The following is a 20,054-nucleotide window of genomic DNA, read 5'->3' as shown; positions in this document are numbered from 1 at the left end:
TTTTCATAGTCTTTCTAATATTTCCTTCCATTGAAACCAAACCTTGAGAAAAATTAACACCCAACTTCAAGAACTTGTTTGATTTTTCTCAGTCATAGAATCCTCCTTTCATTCTTTTTAAGCCTTCTCGCTTAATTTACGTAACAGCTTTAATCAGGACTTACTTTCAAATGTAATTTGATCAATGTCATAAAATGTTCATGCAGTTTTTTTGGGCTTATACTTGTTGAGCTGCAAATTTTTTCAAAAGTGATTTACAAACTGGGAACCATGTTGTTGGGTCGGTCAAAGTTTTAGAATCATCCAACTCTGTAATTTGTCGTTTTCTGTTAGTTTCCATGTGCAATCTACTTAGATTATTGTCTGCAGTTTATTCATAAATATTGACTGAATCCCTTTATTTCATCACTATGTGTAAATGGAGTCGTTTATCAACCGACGGTTCATAATGACAACAAACTTACAAAATTTTATCCGTCATATGACGCCAAGTTTTTCAATGGGCTGCCAACATTTTTCTGGGAGCAGTGTCAGAAAGTATAATTTCAATTTTCAAAATTTCAACAGGACTTTGGCTCTCTGTATTTGGCGAGAAATAAGTCTATTCTTCCGGGAGAAACAGATACTTTTGTTTTAGTCTAAAATTTGTTTATTGATGTTGAATGCTAATCACATTAGATATTTGTCCCATTCAAATCGGTAACCCTTTTTTTGGGTGAATCAAGTCAGTAACCTATATTTAAGTATATGGTTGTGTAGGCAAATCCATTAAGAGTGTTTAGAAGTAATATGCGTACACAAGAAGTAAATTATCCTTTTTATGTCAACTTTTTAACAATAAGATAAACATAAATAATAATTATAAAATATTATAGACGTCGAAGAGAAATTCTCCAACTTGTAATGCCAACTTCAAGCGAACGTGTCCTAAGAGCCAGTTTGGTATGGTGGAATTTTGGGGGTGGATATGAAAATAGAATTGATTTCTACCACAAAATTTGTTTGGTACAGAAAATGGATCATGGAATTGGATTCCATGTGAAAGCCAGTCCCCTCAAAATTGATGGAATTGGCTTCCATCAGGTAACCCACGGAATTCTAGTTTTGCCCCTCATCCTTCATTTTGTTTAGATTTCTATCACTTCATCACTAACCTATAGCCTACCATGACGTTGACGGCAAACCACAACGGTGATCTCCGGCCACCCTGACGACGACTCATCTTCTTCCCATATCTCTGACGAGGCAACAAGATAAACACCTCCTTCGGAGATCTCTGCCTCCTATATATCCCCGCCTTGTCTTCGACTTCTTTAGCTCTATCACCATCATCGATGGCGAGATTGACGGATCTGCAACGTTCTAATCTAGATCTTCAATTCTTCCCGACCTTCGACTTCTCTACCTTCTTCATCTTCTCTGCCTTTGACTTCTCGAGATCTTTAATTGTTCGTATGTTTTTTTTTGCATTTGATTTGATATTGCTGAGTTTGATTAGATCTAGATTGATTTTCCGAGAAAGGTGATGATGTTTGGATAGTTAGTGGAGTTTCGTCTTCTTCTCCACACATATTTGAAACTTAATCTGGAACAAAATAAGAAAATCCATGCTAAAAAAGGAAAGAGTAACAAAGCAGAAGAGGAATAAGAGATGAAGGAGAAGGTTGATAGTGGTGGCAGAAATCCATGATAGTGGTTGAAGCTCAACAGTAACTCATTCCAAAGCATCACGATGGCCAAATCTGTCTTCCCCACTTTGTCTTTATTCATCACCAAGTCATCTTTTATTTTGTTCTTCAATTTCAAGCAAGACGTTTTCGTTTAATTTGATTCTACACATGTTTATGAATGGATCTTTTGTGTTTGATTGGATATTGGGTTTGGTTTTTTAACGAGGATGACGATAATGTCAAGGGTGGTTTCGATATTTGGGTACTGTTAGGATTTTTCTCGACAAGGACATCCTAGTACTTTCACATTTTAAAATATAATATTTAATAAAAATAATATCCGAATTCCATGTGATACCAAACATGATTTTAAACCTCATTCCCATATCCATTTCCATGTCCATGTCTATATCCATTTCCATCAAAATCAATTCAGTGTATCAAACGGGCCCTGAATCTCATTCAATCGTCCATTTCAAACAAAGCTTTCAGTTTTGACTGATAATCGAGGAAACAAGTGTGTGACAAGCGATAGAAGAAACTGACACCGACCTGATGTCAAGCAAGGGTCCATAATTATCCAGTCGAAACGTCGCACGCAAAGTTGGCCCTTCACCATCATTAAGAGTCAAAACAGCCAAGTGGGATATAACTATCACTTACCATTATCATTTATCGTAACTCTATGAACATTGAATTGGCCTCTTTCCTGATACATGTGCGTGTATAAAAGGAAAAATTGTAAAAAAAGACTTTAAAATTAGAAAATTACATGCAGGATCTATTTTACAAAATTATTGCCATTTGCTTATCAATCTTATCAATTATTTCTGCTACTCCATTGAAGGGCCCCCATAGTCTGCTCTATATTATATTTGTACTATCAAATTCACAGCTGAGAATGGTATTTTGAAAGTTTATGTTGTGTAACCTTTTTTGATTTTGTCAGGAGAAGTCAAGTTTTGAGACGAAAAAACGCCTTTCAATTGTGAGACCTCCGATCCAACGTATCCAATAATATGGAGACACAAGTTTCAGAAATTGATTTTGAAATTACTAAGTGGGTCACCTTATAAAATAGCCCAGGCCATTTCATAGGCGTGTGTTTGAATTATTATTTTAGATTCCTTGTTCGTCTATTGTTATTATGTTCTCGCATGGATTGATTATTTATCCATAAGTTCCTCATGCGTTCTGGCAGGCAGAGTAATATTGTGTAATCTGTCTCAAGTTTTATGTGGAAAAAAACCACGACTTCGGATTCTGGTTTAGAGCAACACTACTTCCCCTAACTTGATATGCGTCAGAGACAAATTTAACCGGCCTCCTAAATTTCCCATTTGTTTGAAAAAATAAAAAAATCTCTCGCCAGCTAGGTAAAGAAGATAGTATAGATGTTTTGACATACTATAATAATTGATTTATTTAAATGGCCATACTCATCACCGTCTTATAGAATCACTGACGTAAGAGGCTGGCTCTTGTTCATAGTTGATGCAGCTATCCTCTGTCACCTCAGTTGGTTTCATGCACCAACGGTGACAAAACCTAAAGAAATCACCAGATACAGACTAAGAGATAAGCCTAAAAGACAACCACACAGAGGAATTCCTGTGTGCGTATGTGGTGTATCTGAATGTAACACTCCAAATGTAAGAGACTAGAGATTTGGGTCATTACACGTACACAAGAAATATTAGACCACTTATTCGAATTAAGAGGATCCGACCTGGAAGATTAGACTGGCACGCAATAGTATTTGTTGGCTAGTAGTAATTAACTAATAAACTCATATCTGCATGGAATTGATTATCAGATGCTGGCCCCGTTGTACTTCCTCTGAGCCTGCCAGTTGTCGATGTTGTTTCCATAGCGCCTTTGATCCTCCCACCTGTTAATAGTTCCTATTATTAAAAACTGAGGGTAGTGAAGTGCGTGTTCGTGATTTAAGGTTCAAGTTTCCATACCGCCTTGCATGGTCTGTGGTGTCCACGGGCTCTCTGTAGTGGTAGTCATCCTTGTGCTGCTTTTTTGGCTCACCCAGAAGCTTATTCTTCAGAGACTTCAGCCTGTCAGCTTCCTTCACCAGCTCCCTCGCCTTTCCCACTTTACTCGGCTCGCGATTATGAGAACCGCCGTTACCGGGTGGCTCAGCCCATATTGACGGGTTTGGCCTGTCCGACCCGTAGTAGCTCTCGTCCTTTGGCCTTCCTCTGTTGCCGTAGTCACCATAGGCGGGGGATGACACCTTTGCAGCTTCCTTCAATAACCCCAGGGCTTTTCCGATATCACTGGTTGGCTCACTCAGTTGGGTCCCGTTTCTGGGTGGTGGAGTCCAACCTGAAGGAGGCCTGGACCACCCATTGGCAGAGTTTCTGTGTGGTTCGTAGGAACTGTAGGCGTCTGCAGGCTGATACCTATCGTAGCTGTCGTTTGGAGGGTAGCTTCCGATTGGCTTGCGGCGTCCGCCGTCGTTGTAGCCATCATAGTTGCCATAGCCACCACCGTGCCTGTAATAGTTGTCGTTTCGAACGGGACTTCCATGTGCAGAGGGTCGGCTACCTTCATTATGGACGTGGATCAGGAACTCGTCGACTTTCTGCTTTTGTAAATAATCATCATCGTCTCTGATGGAGTGACCTTTGGTTGGAGAGCCATGTGTGTAGTAGTCATCACCATATGGTCTGGTAGCCACTGGTACGACTGTTTTCCTACTCACATAGCCTTCTGGGTCACGGTTGGAGTTGGGAACAAAAGGAACAAAGGGCCTTCTTGTTGCAGAACCATAGGGTTCATCTGTCTTGTAGGGGGAGTAGTTCTGGTACGAGTATTCCATGGCGGCTTATCTCACACCTTGCCCTCTTCTGAATAGTGGAGGAGTTGTTAATTTAAAGCCTCTCACGAGTTCCTCTTATATAGAAAAAGACTCTGCCTTCGGACTCTCTTTCTCCCCTCCCTTCAGGGAGAGGCATAAAGACGAAGATTCAAACAGGAACGTTGCTTTGGAGAACCGTATGCTAACAACTTTATGTGAAATCTGAACAGATATGGATTCTGTTCATGTTCTCACGTTGATAGAAATAGAGAATCAAATTCCGCCCACGAGTTGCATGCTTGTGGGCTTGCGAGGGCTCCTTCGTTGATGTTGGAACCCGAAGAATCCATACACGTGTGATAGGACGCCGGAGCAACAGTGGGGGGAATATGGCAACCAATGGCGATGTTTCCATCTGTGATTCTCCGCGGACGAGTATGAATTCATTCTCCCCCTTTGTCCTGTGATCCACCGAAGTTCGTTCTTTCAACTCTCATATTCTGCTTAGTGACAGCGATCCCCATTTCTTCCACAACCACGTAAATCTCTCCCTTGTCACTTTTTTATGTTCGAATTTCTTATCTTTTTTCCCTTTTCTCGTCTCCCATTCAGTGTTGGCCAAATAAAAACCGGAATACCTTCCTTATTTGCCAGCAATCTCTCGAAACAGAGGATCGTCTCCAATGGTTATGATGACGTTAGCATGACTATGTTCACCATTTATCAGGGGGTTTAAAGCTGGAGATTCATAAGGATAAATAGCCTGATACTACTTAATATCAATCAATTTTGATTTGTTCTCGATTTCAGACTCGCCCTACTGGTTCTGTGCTGCATCGTCTCTGTCATTTGGCATCTTAATTATTTGATTATTTTGAATATGTAATTGCTCATTTTGCGCTGTCATTATAAAATATGTACTGTGAACAAGAATTCGTAACACTAAATTTGTGAAAAAATCCCTTCAGTTCACATCCCTGAAATGCGATTTTCCATTGATTAATTTTTAGACCTGAAATTTGCCCGAATCACATCACTTGTGAAATATGCCAACCGACCTTTTCCTCAGAAATGACTCATCGAGACTGAGTATGAACGGGCATTCCGCCATAATGAAAATGAGGCAGAGGGAACTAACAAATCATTAATACCATCGGTCATGGCACCTTCACAAACGATTTTATTGCCGTACAATACCTGACGAGAAGCATATAAACCTGCCGGTAACAACTGAGAGGGAGACCTAATTATATACACCCGGCTTCAATTTGGATCCTGATTCACACTTAGGGCCTGTCTAGTCGTTAGAGTCTAGGTTAAAAGAATGAAAATGAAGTCTCTATTTTAGGATGATGAGTGAGTTGTGCATTTACCACGACACCATCCTTCTCATGAATAGAAAACTAAATAACACATACAAGGAAATCACCACAACTTCCACAAACCTCATCTATCCTGATTTTCGGGGGATGGAATTTGAAAAAAACGTAAGTGAGATTAGCCATGAATAGTATCCTCGTGCCCCCGGTGTGCGCGAGCAGAGACTTCAGGCGCAGTGGCACCTGTGGCCTTCTGACCCCTCCCGAGACTTGTGTCAACCGGTTCACAGGTCGCGCTTTCACTTTGGCATCAACAATGATCCTTCCGCAGGTTCACCTATGGAAACCTTGTTACGACTTCTCATAAGCTAAATTACCCTCTCCCTCACGAAGTTGACATATCTCCCCTCCATATTTTAATTATTTCATTAGTTTTTTATTTCTTCAATCCATTCCATTCTAATCCTTCCCAGCAACCAAACGGCCTCTTCGGCACTAAATGAAATTGAACATGAAGAACAAGAGCCAAGAAAAGAGGGTCAACGAAAAGAGTGTAGATTGGAAGTCTGTAATTTGAAACAAATGTGAACATATATTATTTGCAATCTACAAGATATTAAAATAGCAAGATCAAAAAAAGTAGAGCGATGACTATGAAGATCCATCTAGAGAAAAGTTCCTATACCTTAGATATTGAAGGCACAATTCAATTGTACAACGATTTTGACGGCATCTCTAAACTGATTGACTACCTAATTCCTAGAAAACATTACAGTAGGCCAGTATGATTCCCCATTGATTCTCAACAGAGTCGAAAAGAATAAATATTTATCTTGCTAGGAGAACCCTTTTACTCTGCCGTGTCCAGTGTTAAGTGTGCAAGCCCATGATACTCGCTGCAAGACCTCTTCGATAAAGAAAACCTATCCAAGATTCCAAGCAGGTTTGGAGAATGCCAGTAGATTTGGTCCTCATTGCGATTTTCAGAATTTACAACATATAATGCCACCGATCAACACAAGCACTCCCAAAGAATCAGTGCTCGAGTATTTTATAGCAAGTGTGTGGACCTTGCTGAGACCTGAGACAACAAAAATCAACTGCATATTTTTCCCACCTAAGAATCAGTGCATTGCGAGCAATAAGCATTTTAAACAACAGTCAATACATCATATGTCTACAGCAATTAACCAATATCATGCAATTTTTCGCTCCGGAAATAACAGAGAGAAGATTAAGCAACATCGTGGAATTTTTTTTTTCCCTATAATTCTGGAGAGCGAAAATTTTGGTTTATCACTTTACTGACACTTGATGTAGCAGCCCAGCCAATAAATTAGCCTTAAAGCCTTCTCAGTTCGGATAGTTTTGCTTTTCTTTTCTTTTTTTTGCCGACGGATATTTATACTTATACTTGTATCAATTACTGAATCACATTATAAATACCATTAATTCACTTAGAAAAAGAAAAGATAAATTACTCGGCCAGAGAAATGCTCAAATTACACCATCCTTCCCTTCATCATGAAGAGATGGAAGTATGCATAAAACTCACCAGAAGTTGAAGGATAATTGAAAATTTGAAATGCATTAGAAATTATCTATTTTTTAGTAGAAGAAAGTATATTTCTTTTTATATTAGTATCATCTATTTTGTATTGAAGTCATAATAACATAGGGCCTGCTTGGTTTCTTGTTTTGAAAATAATTTTTAGTTTTTAAAAACAGAAAAACAAAAAAACTGATTGGGTAATTTGTTTTTAGTTGCTTGTTTTAAAAAACAAAAAACAGTAACATGTTTTTAAAAACTAAAAAACCAAAACAACTTTCATAAGTTTTCTTGTTTTTGTTTTTGTGTTTTTTATTTTTTGTTTTGAAAAATTCTGAAAAATCTTCTTCTCTTCTCACCTACTATCCACCACTTATCATTACCAGTGACAGCTATCACCAACCAAGTGTGATTTTCTATGATTTTTTTCAAAACATGATTTTTAAAATTATTATCCAAACAAATTCTTTTGTTTTTTGTTTTCAAAACTTATTTAAGAAACAATTTTATAAAATTGTTTTGAGAATAAAAAAACAAAGAACAAAAACAAAAGGGCCCATAGTTTCTGGCCAACACTTGGTATTTTGGTCAATTCAGGTGAAATTGTAACTTAGTTTTTTCCAGGAAGACCGAGTATACACTCTCCAATTTTAAGGAGAATGTAATTTTTCGAGATATAGAGGTATGTAGTTTGGGCATCTCTTAGGGAAGGGGGAATAATTTACCAAAAGAAATGAAGAAACCAAAGACACAAAAGCACGAACATCTTGTAACAGATAAAGCTAAGCATAGGTCTTGGTGCCATACCCACCTTTTTGCACAATCTGCCATCACCTGCCTTGAACCACCCTGTAATTGAGGATCAGATCATCTGTTTTCTTCCATATATAAGCACGCACTGTCGCTAAGCTCATTTCAGGAGACAACATCTGGAAACATAATACCAAAACACTACAGCTAAGAATACAGTCACCCACACCATGATAGTACTACAGATGAAATTCGATAATTGCGATCTATTATGTTGAATACACTTGAGGCATATAAGGTCTGAATTACACTTTCATAACGAAAATTATAACATATTTCTGGAGATATTGTTCTTTCAAGTCTCAGTTTCAACTCATCTTGCCATATCCAGTAAAGTAAACCCAGACAATGATAGAGGGAGCTTCCACAAATTGCTGTTTAAATTAAAGCAAGAATTTCAAGGTCCATAATAATTAAATTTTATGATAATATAGTCTGTGTTTAGTATGCCCACATTTGAACTTAATGACCATATTAATCAATTTTGCAGCATGTTCTCTGGAAGAAGGTCAAAGTGGTAGCTTTGCAATTTATACCAAGACCAAAAGGAAGACCACAACTCCGTAAGTGTAATAAATGACCTCAATGTCTTGTGAAAAACACTGAAATGAGAAACCAAGGGAAGCAGTAAAGGTTTCAAGAGGCATGCCAAGACTAACTCAATTTTAGCATCTAGACAATGGTATCATATGCACTGTCAAGAGACAGCATTTCAAACAATTTATAAACTTGCCTGATTGTTGCACAATATTTCAATAGAAGGTTTAAGCTTTGGCCAAGACCTCAATCCAGATCGAAAAGATCCATCCCCAAGTGCAGATCCAGCGGTAAAACTACCTTCGGTATTTGAGCTATCCAGTGGCTTGTCAAGGACCAACTTTTCTATTACATAATTAATAACCTAGACAACAGAAGGGCATGAAAAAAAGGAGCACTTAACTTCTCCAAAACACAGCATCTACTAGAAAGAAAGTCAGGATGAGTACAGCTTTCAATCAAAACCTTTCCTTTTTTGGAATTTTTTTTTTCTTGGGGGGGGGGGGGGGGTGGTGTCTAGTCATCAGAAAACAGAAAAACTGATAACATACGACACGCTTTCATCAATTTTCGGTGCCTTCCCTGGCCTTTGCTTCAGCTCATATAAGGATGTTAGGCCATTTTCGCTCTTACAACTTTTCTCTCATTTAAAGTGTCTCAACAATAAATGACAGCTTTATATAAAAAGGACAAACACCTATAATATAGTTTTGAATCTCATAATTATCAACTAACCGTCAAAACTTTATCAATTGGCCGCTGAATATGTGTCCGTATAAACAAAAATCTTACTATCTCAATACTTGCACAATTTTAAATAAATAACAAAAATTAAGGCTCAATCATTTACAAAAATTTAATGAAAGAACATTATAATTTAAAGGAGAAAATATTCTTTAATGATAGCTACTCTTCTCTTATTTGTTCAGTACTTACACAATTTTAGATAATTAGCCAAAATTAAGGCCAAATTCATTAACAAAAAAATTAATAGGAGAACATATAACTGTGACTCAGGTGAACTGGGTCCCAAGGGCTCACCAGAGCTAGAGCATGTTTTCAGACTCAAAGAGCGTTTACAAAGATACTTACAAATCGCCCACCAACAAAATTCTTACATTGGCAATAGAATTCGAACTCACGACCTTGTAGGTTATGAGTAGACTACTTAACTAAACCAACTCTTGTTGGCTAAGAACATATAATTTAAAGAACAAAATATTCTCTAATGATAATTGCTTATTGTCAATCACATATAACAACTATTGAAGAAAAGAAAAGATGGGGAGTAACATGAGTCATGAGATAATAGTTCCACAAGTAGAGAAAATTGTCGCGGCCAGCTTTTTTGAATATCGGGTAGGTGTATGACCCCTCACAATTTAATGTTAGTGTCTTTGACACCCAAAAAGACGCAATTCCACACTACATAAATCAAGGTGTATCACATTGCTCTCTTCCTACATGGCATTTCATTTAATATAGAGACAGCCATTGCTATAAGAGAATGACTGCTTGATTCATAAAATAATGCTTTCCCAAATGTCAATAACTCTGGGATACGTTGTACAAGAAACATTACTATGAAATACCGTTGCTTACTTTGTGAATTCTCAATATACGTGGAGCACTTAGTTTTCCTTGTGTATGGATCTGGACGGTAGAACCTTCAAATGGTTGCAGGAAGAAACTGCATCTGCATGGGTTTTACAAAAGAATCTATAATATAATTGGGAATTTTACATAATTGGTTTTAGCTATTAAGCATTCATAATTATGAAAAACTCCAGAATGATAGGATTGTCACTGTGAGTAATAAACTCAAATGCGAAATGACAAAAAAAGACCATGGAAATTACAAAATTCCAAATAAGGTATTTTTACAAAAATGTGTTATTATTTGTAAGTCAAGTGTTGTCAAAACCTGTTAAAGTGTGTAACGAATCTTGATTTGGAATTTAATAATTTTCAAGGTCTTTATTTGTCATTCTCCCAACTCAAATCCCTAAGAAAACTTTGTGGTTTTTTGTCCAATGGAAAATAAAATATAATAAATTCAATCTATTAATGACAAAACCTAGAGAAAATTCAGCAGCAGAAACAGGCAGCAGGGACCATTGCTGACCATGTAACTCTCTAGAGTGAACTTACCATTGAGAAAACAAGGACAACAGCAACTATGAATGGACAGAATATATATTTCAATTAAGGCTTTAAGTTATTAAAAAATTGACCAAAAAAAATAGATTCTATGCAGCATCAGCCAACTAGTATGAACATCTTATGAGCATGGTTTCTTTACTGAAGCCTTGGCCATAGTCAAAACGCAACCACTTCAAAAAAAAGAGGGATCACGAAACAAAAAGGACAAAATGTTATTGGGCATTTTCTCCGTAAGGTAACAGGTACACGGTCCAGACACTGTCAGAGGAAGTCTTGAAAAGAAAAGGGGGAAATGCAGAGAAGACAAGAAGTTACTTAGTATTTTCTCTTGCAGGCATTCGATTATTCAATACACAGTCCAAACACCAGCTGGGGAAGTCTTTCTCGTTCTCAGTTCCATCTAAATCAGTAATTTTCTTCCTCCATGGACCTCCACGTGTGCCCTCAGTGATAATGGATGGAGGGGAAACAAATGAAAATTCAAATGGAGGATAAACCTTAGCATCATTCTCGGTACTGCAATCAACCTCAATTCTTGAATGGATAAGACTTCTTGTACTACTTTCCTTTCCAGGTACTACTATTTCCCCATTAGCTTGAGATCCCACTCTTTGCTTTCGTCTCACCAACCAATGAGCCAAGAGCCCTTTAAGGGTTTCTCGAGCCAAATTAACCTTCAGAAATATAACCAGACTCATTTAATTCCTTTCAGTACATTTATTGAAACATGAGATTAACAACGGATAGTCAATGACAAATTATTGTAAGCTCCTCATGGTGCCATTGGAAGCTTTAGATATGGATACAATAAAGCACTACAAAATGGATAAACGAAACCTACTTCTGGATATTCTAAAAGCACAAAATAATACTCAGCCTCTGTCAGCTCCACAAAAATAACTGTCCTATTCACTCTGATAAATAAAGTAATCATTCTTTAGACCGAAGGTTCTTGATTCAAATCCCAATTAGAGCCAGAAGAAAGCAAAAACAAAATCTTCAAAAGATAAAATTTAAAAATGTCAATTTTGATTTTATATCTAATTATTAGGATGTATTATTTAATCAACTTCATATTCATTCCTTTAGATAAATAGACAAGTAGTGTGACTGGTGTAGAACAAGGGAAAGCAGTGCCTTAATCAGACCAAAAGAAAAGGGAGCAGCAGCATGACTGAGAAAGTTAAACAGAAGAGCGGGCAACAAAAAGTTGCAGCAATCCTCAGCTTTCTTGCAATAATAAATAGATAGATCAAAAGATAGATATAATAGAAGCAAATCCACAAAGCACCCTTAAGAAATAAGCAGGTGAATTGATTATGAACAGAGTTCCATTTACCTTATCATCTTCAGGCTTGTTGGCAATATTAAGGTCTGCTGAATACATCTCTGCAGAGAAGCATTGGGGAGTGTCCATATGGATTGACAAACTTCCAAGCCTGGTATCCACAGTGAACCATGCAGGAATGCTAACCTAAGGCAGTAGGAAAAGAAAATAAAAACCAGACGGAAATAATAAGCTCTGTAGATTGTTCATTTTGTCTTTTTCTTTTCTTTTTTTTTTTGGGGGGGGGGTGTTGCGGGGATGCATCAGTAACAATAAAAATGATTGCTACAATGTTGTCAATCTGTAATCATACCATCTCAAACAGCTCTTCCTTTATCTCGTCGAACGAAACCTAAAAAGTTGACATTCAAAGCATGAGACATTTTGAGTTAGCTACAGTTGAAACTTGCAGATAAGAATCAGTAAGCAGACTAAGCTCCTTCCCCAAAAGTCAAGATTTCCATAAAAGATGTCTCATCATTCCAACTACATACGGAGAAAAATCCAAATAATGGTCACCTTTCCATAATCTTTGATCACAACGCCCCTTGTAATCTCCCACAGTTTCACTGAACCAGCAGTATCCTGTTAATTGAGCCCTCTATTAGTTCACAAGATTACAGACAGAAACGGTAGCAATTAAGCAGCAGAATAAGTAACACCACCAACAGTCACATGTAGCACATGTACAGATAACATCAACATTACCTTTGTCAGAACATGCCTCCTATTATTGAGCACTTCATGCTGCACTATTCCAGGGGTACCAGCAATAGTTAAGGTTGGTTTTTTATAAACAGGTGCCTATTGAGATGGAAATTTTCGCAACAAAAAAGATAGTTAGTGCCCACTACAGAGAACTACATGAAGATTAAGTTCATAAGTTAAAATCATTGGAAGGCAAATCCTATCATCCTAAATAGAACATGATACGTAAACAATATGCTCCTTCTTCACGAGGTGCATATCATGCAACTGGCATTATGAGCTCCCCTAGCACTACACTACTCCATAGACAAAGCAATATTAACCCTAAATCAAAAGATGAACCTATGAGAAATGAATGTAGCATACTGGGGAGGATCCTTCTAGGGACACCCTTGCCCTGGAAAAGGACAAGTTTCCAGCTAAAAAGGAATTGCCCTTTTGGAAAATCTTTTGAGGATAATGTCCTTCAGCAGGCCATCTGTGTACTGAAGAATTGGTAGATGCAACCCATATACTATCATCATGCAAAGCCAATTGCAATATAGGGTCTTCGCCAGTGCAAAGCAGAAGACTCTCTCTTGTTTGCAAGTCTGTCAAGTATAACTGCAAATAAAAAGGGCATTAAAAGGATAAACTTAGCAAGTTAGACAGAAGATGTCACATAAAGTCAAGTCAAAATAATAATTAACATCAACGTTATTTTAAATGATAGCTTCACTCACCGAAAGGTCTCTCCCACCACTATAAACATGACTAAATGATGGGCTGGTGGCCAGTGCCCAAACAGAATCTGTATGAACAGCATATGAATGTACACATCGCTGCTGACCTAGATCCCAAAGTCTATGAAGAGAGACGGAAGATCAGTCAACCATATAACCCTAAATTTTAGTGCTTATGACATCATATACAAACTTTACCCTAGCTTTCTTTTATTATTGTTTAAAAAAAATACCTGATCATAGAATCAGATGATCCTGATAAACAAAACCTGCAAAAATGAATGATTGAAGTATCTCAGATGACTAGCAGCAAAAATTATTAATGACCAAATTCATTCTTTCTTCGTCTGCATTACTGAACCACAAAAAGCTATGTGGCATATAATGTCATTTAAGTCATAGTTATATGTAAGCTGGAGGAACCTACAAATTGAGGGAAGTTTTAAGATACAAATAAAAAGACAAAAGCAAGCTCCAAACTCAATCACTTGTAAACACTGCTTCTCAACAGCAGAAGAAATATTTGGCACGCAAGGGAAAGGAAATAGCCATTAGTTGTTAATTCAGCTGCAAATTTGATCCTAAATTTCCACCCAACAAACCTGCCAGTAGAATCCAGAAGTAGAGCCCTAATGTTATCCGTATGCCCCCTTAGCTTCATAGTCTTTGATCCAGATCTTGGGTCCCAAACACGCACAACCTTGAGGAAAAGGAAGGCATAAATAAAGCACATGCCAAAGGTCAATGACAATACCCTGCAGGCTATCCAATGAAATTTAAGCTATGGTAGGTTCAAGAGAACCACTGCAGCACTGCTTTTAATTAAAAAGACAATAACTCAAAAGAGACCTCAGAAAGGGCATAAAAATGAAATCATTGCCATATTGTACCTTTTCTGTGCCACCAGAGACAAGAAGTGTTCCACCTTCATTCATTGCTAATGCATAAACAGACTCCTTATGGCCTTTGGCTGCAATCGGAATATACCCTTGACAATGACTAGTGGGTGAGGAAAGATTGTTGTTTGAGCTGATGGTATGTAAGCCTGTCATTATTAGGGAGTTGCCAGAACCATTGACACCATTTGAACAATCATCATCCATAACTTCATGGAATTTTGAGATTGGGGTGATTGAAGCTTCAAGATTCCAAATGAAAACCTCTCCGCCCAGGCCACCAGAGGCAACAATATTGCTCTAAAATGCACAACACTATAAAAAGATTAGAAAATGAATTTGATAAAGATAAAAACTTCTTTTTAATCAAAACTATCTATGACATTCAATAAGAAAAGCTATCTTTCAGATTTGAAGTGAATTATATGAAACATAAAATTGGGCCTTCTTACTCTTTTGATGGACTTAATAATTGGATATGGCACATAAAGTTTGGATACATTACATTTTTTTCTGCAGCCGCAAGGCAAGTAACATAATCAGAATGTTGGCTGAGAGTCTTAGTACAAGCTCCATCAGATAAGGCATCCCATGTCTGGCACCCGACAGGAAAGAAGAAAAAGTAAAGACAATAAAATATTTAATGGCAACATGGAAGAAGAATAGAAAGAATAAAATAATTAAGGTGTGACTAACCTTGAGGGTTGCATCTGAAGAACAAGAAACAAGTGTTCTATCACCCACGATAACAGCATCATTCACCTGCAGAAGCAAAATCAACTTAATCATGTTCCAGGCAACTCGTGCATGAATTACGGATTGTGCATGGGCCACATTGCAAGAAACTATTTGCTCAACTTTCTGCGTAACATAGTGTAATTAGACAAGGTGAGCTTAGCTTAGAGACACTTCAAAAGATTTGGCTTTTCTAAAGAAGAAATACTAATGAAAAGATGACCACAGGAGAAGATTAAGCATTCAGTGCCCATGAAAGTTGCCTCAGATGGCGCTCACCCAAAGCGTCGATAGGCAATCAAATTTCAATGTGATTTAAAATTTTTGTGCAACAGAAATTAAGGGCTGTGAAATGCCGTCATGGTCTAATCCAGTCTTCACGATTTTTCCTCATTATGGATTCTAATTCCAAGAAAAGAAACCAACGACAGTTAAAAAGTGCAAATAAGAGTGTTTCCAACAAAATGCAAAATAAATAGTAATTGCATATCAATACAGCAATTTCCAACCTCCATTGCAAATGAAGACTGAAGAAAGTTAATAATCATCATAACAATATATCACTTACAAGTTCCACATCAAGGAGCGATCTGTATGCATCACCATAGGGGGCACTTGCTCCACCAACAAAAACGCTAATATTATGTATAGAAGTTGTTCATGAGGGGGGGAAAAAATTACACATGAATTGCCCCTAAAAATTTCAATTGCCCCCTCTGACAAATTTCATTTGTCCCTCACCCAAGAAAAATTGTGTTTAACTCCATTTAAATTTTTTTGAAATTCTGAAACATATATACTTAAAATAATAATTTTTCTATTATATTGATTACAAATACATATTGTTTCTTTAGTAATTAATGATTTTTATATCAATTTCGATGAGTATTTGAAATTATAGCTCCATATAGTATTAACATTTATATTAGGCACAAAATTGGCCCCCACTAACTAATTTTTCTGGGTTCATCCCACGAATGAGAAATATTTAGCTAATTGCATAGCTTACAATTTCCCCACCTCACAATTTTGGACCTAACAATTAAGGTTGGACGTTTAATTTGACTTCAAAAAAAAAAAAAAGCACCTTAATAATTAACAAGAAATCTCTTAGTTTTCCATTCAACAAAAGTCCACTAGATGAATAATTAAACAACGATGCCTTCCCAAGACTGACAAATCCGTCTACAACCTAACAAGTGAAGCAGGGAGAAATTTAATAAATAAAGAAGCTACCCAATCAACATGAGACTCAAAGGTAGCAGAGCATGTTGCAGCATCTTCAGCCAGTGCCCATCGTTTCAGTGTGCCATCACGGCTCCCGGTGAAGAGATAATCAGGCCCATTAGAAACAGAAGACTTGAGGGTAGCCAAACCATTTATGCCTGCACAGTGCTGTAGAAAAGGAATAAATTTCAAACAAAGAAGGAAAGAGCAACGTAAACAAAATTCAAGGGGGGATTTCTGACCAAAATCTTTGAGGGATGAATAAAAAGCACCTGATGAAGTCAAATACCAGGTGCAAATAGGAGGTAGTGTTAAATATTAAGAAATAAGGAGGGCAAATATGTATACCGCTGAGGGCTGCTATTAAACAACAGAGAAATTTTATTTTCATCTGACTACACAAAAGATGTACATATATTACTTCTACAAACAACCTAATCAGTCCCAGGGAATTGGCAGGTTTTGTAAAACAATATGTTTGAATTTAAAATGGTCAGCAGCACAAATTACAAGAAACAACCATGACATTTAGATGTTTAGATACAACAAAAAAGAAAAAGAAATGATGAATTCACCTTTGTGTCATCAGAATCACTCAAAACATATGTTAATCTCTTCTCTTTACGAAGCCGACTTGAATTGTTTGTGTTTCCTGTGCTTCCCACACGATGCATTGCAGAAACTATGACAGTACATAATTCTCGAAGTGTCAATAAAATAAAGGAGTTAACAGCAGAAAATGCAAAGGAGGCATACAAGATCAAATGATATTCGTCCACCACACTAATTACTAAATTTCAAACACAGAAAAACAACCCAACTTCTGTCTTCACCGATATAAAGTGAAAGTGAAAAATTAAAACGTATACGTAGAACCCGTTGACAATAATTTAATGTTGACATTCTGTTCAGAAGTCTAAAACTCCAAAAAATTCGAGGGGCATTTCAAATTACCGAAGAAAAACTTTCCATTCATGGGGACAATAGTCTCTATTAAAAGTAAGACTCAGATGAAAGCATTTGGCACAGCCCAGGAGCCCATAAACCACTTAAATCCAGATCATACAATTATCCGTGAGGGTTGCAGAGGATAGCATCAACCCAAACTCATTCTTTCCACAATGCCGGAATAATCAAGCAAAAGATGTATATAGCATATCGAGTTTATTGGGGGGGGGGCCAAAAAGCGAATTAAGCAAAAACCACGATCATCAAAATAAACCTAGAAGAGACAACAGATTAAACCCCCTGAAGCAATCACATACTTCAACATCCTGATAAACAGAAAAAAAGCGAAGAAATAAAAAAAAATGCCCCAACAAGGACTAACAGCAAAATTTACTAAGCCGATCATCGGGTCAGGCATTCAAGGGCCCGCGGGAACATAACCAACCATGTTGATTGTTGTAAGATGCAGAGAGTTATTTTGCAATAGAAATTTAACAAATAAGAATTTAAAATTTAAAATCGAGTTAGAGAAAGAAGAGATGTAAAGGTAGAGAAAATGGTGAAGTCCTAACCTCAATCAGTAAGAATTCGAAGCTTCCTTCAGCTTGTCTCCTCCCACTGCCGAAGTTTCAACGATACAGGGAGCCTTTTCCGAAGAGAGAAAGGAGAGTGAAAATTGGGCTTCGATTTTATTGCGGCAGGTCCTTTGACTGGGTTTGTGTTTTTTAATCGAGGACAAGATCGTCCTTGCACGTCTAAGAAAAATTCCAGACTGGAAAACGGAAAATCGTTACTTCTTTTTTACCGAGGGAAATCGTTCCCGATAGTTCGGGGCCTGCGTTAGCTTTTCAGCATTTGCCACGGTCGCATTTTTGAGAGAAGCAGGTTTCGTGATTCGCGTCTGATTTTTATGGCTTTAAGCCGGGAACAAACAAGCGACGGAGTCCGTTTCCCTCCTTGCCTAATATTTCATTCACTCTCAGATTAGTTCAAAGTAGTGATGGTGTATAATTTATCGATCATTCATGGTCATGCTGTTCTCAAATTAAAAAATCAAATTAAAAAATGTTTGGGTGAAACACTCCTGGATTTTTAAAAAATTATTATTTTAAAAATAATTTTACAATATATAAAATAAATATGCAAGAAAAATTTTGTTTTGACTTACGTTAAAGTATTTTTTAAAAATACTTTTTAGGTTAATCAAACACTCCTAGATTTTTAAACTTATGGTGGCTTTTGGATGATTTTTTTAAATAGGGTATTTAAATTTCAATTCTTCCAACCAAGAAAAATTTGTTTTTATGAAATTTTTTAAAAGAAATAAAAATAATTGTGGGGAGTTCAATATGTGCAAGTAAAATAAAATAATTATTATATCCTTTGGATTTTTAATGTAAAACTTAATTTGAGAAGTGATGTTAGTCCTATATATAACACATATTTTACATACTTATCGATTTTTTTCAAATTAATCATACTGATATTCCTTCAATAATAAGCAAATAAGAGAAGAAAAGAGGAAATCAAAAAAGATTATTAGGGCGCTTTAAAAAAATATATTAACTAATTTAACTAATATTTTAAACTATTTAAATTAGTTAATTATGAGTATTATTTATGATTTGCAAACAACATAGTTCTTATAGTTGCTAGAATGATTCTATGCATGCAGTTATTTGATTTCTATAAATTAGCCCGGGGAACTGTCTCCTAAAGATAAGTGATTATGGATGTTAGCATGGAATATAAAACCTAGATTCAATCACTTTATCTATAAATTGTCATGTGCTATGTCTCGGTAACTGACATAAGAATTAGTTGGCTAATTTGACTACATCAAGAAACTAATTAGGTTAGTTAGTTGTGGTAAATAGATATTGTTCTTCTTCAAATATCATTGTTAATCACGCGTATTAATTAATATTACTATTTATAAGACACTTAACACGTACAGTTACTGTAAATACTACATTCAGAAAAAATAAATAAATATGATAGAAAAAGTTGATTGAAATATTATATTTAAAATCAAATCAAACTAACTCTTATATTAAGGATGAGGATAATATAAAAAATATGTGTGTTGGCCAAAAAATAGTATAAAAAAAGTGACTCAATTTAACGTGACACGCGGCCAATAATGGTTTGATTAGAAAAATTATGTATTGTGTAATAATGGTTTGTTTTTATATAAAATCTAATTTGATATTTAATTTAATTATAAATATAAAATCTTAATTTACTTTATGCTTTGTGTTTATATACATGATTATTAGCAGGGGTATTTAAAAAAAATAATACTTATCTATTTCAAACAATTAACTTAACTATTTTTTTTATATACTCATATCAGTTAACTAGCTATTATGTTAAAGACCAGAAATAATATCAAAACAGCAATACCAATAACGACAAAGTTAAAAACATATTTAAACAAATACATGCAATACAAATAATGAGAAACCATAAGAGAGTCCAAATTGAAAAAAAACATGTTTAGTTGGTAAAAAAATTAGTTTATAAATCAAGATTGTTAGTTCAAATTCTAAGGCCAGGCATTCTTTTTTTGGCTTTACAATCTAGTGGAAATTTAGATTAAAAAAAAACACATATACACAAAGTTCA

The 20,054-nt window shown here is 36.2% G+C and overlaps 2 protein-coding genes across 4 annotated transcripts; both read right to left on the bottom strand.

Annotated features, from left to right (window-relative positions):
• Nucleotides 1–3,043: 3,043 nt before the first annotated feature.
• On the bottom strand, nt 3,044–19,410 carry LOC114737128 (uncharacterized). Its single transcript, XM_028925037.1, has 4 exons — nt 19,400–19,410; nt 9,879–9,883; nt 3,638–4,531; nt 3,044–3,561 (listed from the first exon to the last, which is right to left on the bottom strand). The coding sequence occupies exons 3-4, from the start codon at nt 4,504–4,506 to the stop codon at nt 3,483–3,485; spliced, it is 948 nt and encodes a 315-aa protein (XP_028780870.1). The 5' UTR covers nt 4,507–4,531; nt 9,879–9,883; nt 19,400–19,410; the 3' UTR covers nt 3,044–3,482.
• LOC114737126 (WD repeat-containing protein 48) lies at nt 6,340–18,080 on the bottom strand. Of its 3 annotated transcripts, none has more exons than XM_028925036.1 (19): nt 17,999–18,080; nt 17,054–17,160; nt 16,488–16,646; nt 15,213–15,278; nt 15,022–15,111; nt 14,511–14,816; nt 14,223–14,320; nt 13,854–13,889; nt 13,621–13,741; nt 13,265–13,501; nt 12,899–12,994; nt 12,710–12,775; nt 12,504–12,542; nt 12,203–12,337; nt 11,179–11,537; nt 10,303–10,396; nt 8,897–9,064; nt 8,165–8,282; nt 6,340–6,921 (listed from the first exon to the last, which is right to left on the bottom strand). In XM_028925036.1, exons 2-18 carry the CDS (start codon nt 17,150–17,152, stop codon nt 8,184–8,186), a joined length of 2,268 nt encoding a protein of 755 aa, XP_028780869.1. In that variant the 5' UTR covers nt 17,153–17,160; nt 17,999–18,080; the 3' UTR covers nt 6,340–6,921; nt 8,165–8,183. The 3 variants fall into 3 exon arrangements, with proteins under 3 accessions (XP_028780869.1, XP_028780868.1, XP_028780867.1); XM_028925035.1 differs by having other exon boundaries at nt 6,340–6,904; XM_028925034.1 differs by having other exon boundaries at nt 6,340–6,885.
• Nucleotides 19,411–20,054: the final 644 nt, after the last annotated feature.

Source organism: Neltuma alba, unplaced genomic scaffold, assembly GCF_004799145.2.
Source record: "Neltuma alba isolate B1F8T4 unplaced genomic scaffold, ASM479914v2 tig00013410_pilon, whole genome shotgun sequence".
Classification (NCBI taxonomy): domain Eukaryota; kingdom Viridiplantae; phylum Streptophyta; class Magnoliopsida; order Fabales; family Fabaceae; genus Neltuma; species Neltuma alba.
Note: the sequence above shows the minus strand (reverse complement) of the source record. Positions and strands in the feature narration are given on the sequence as shown.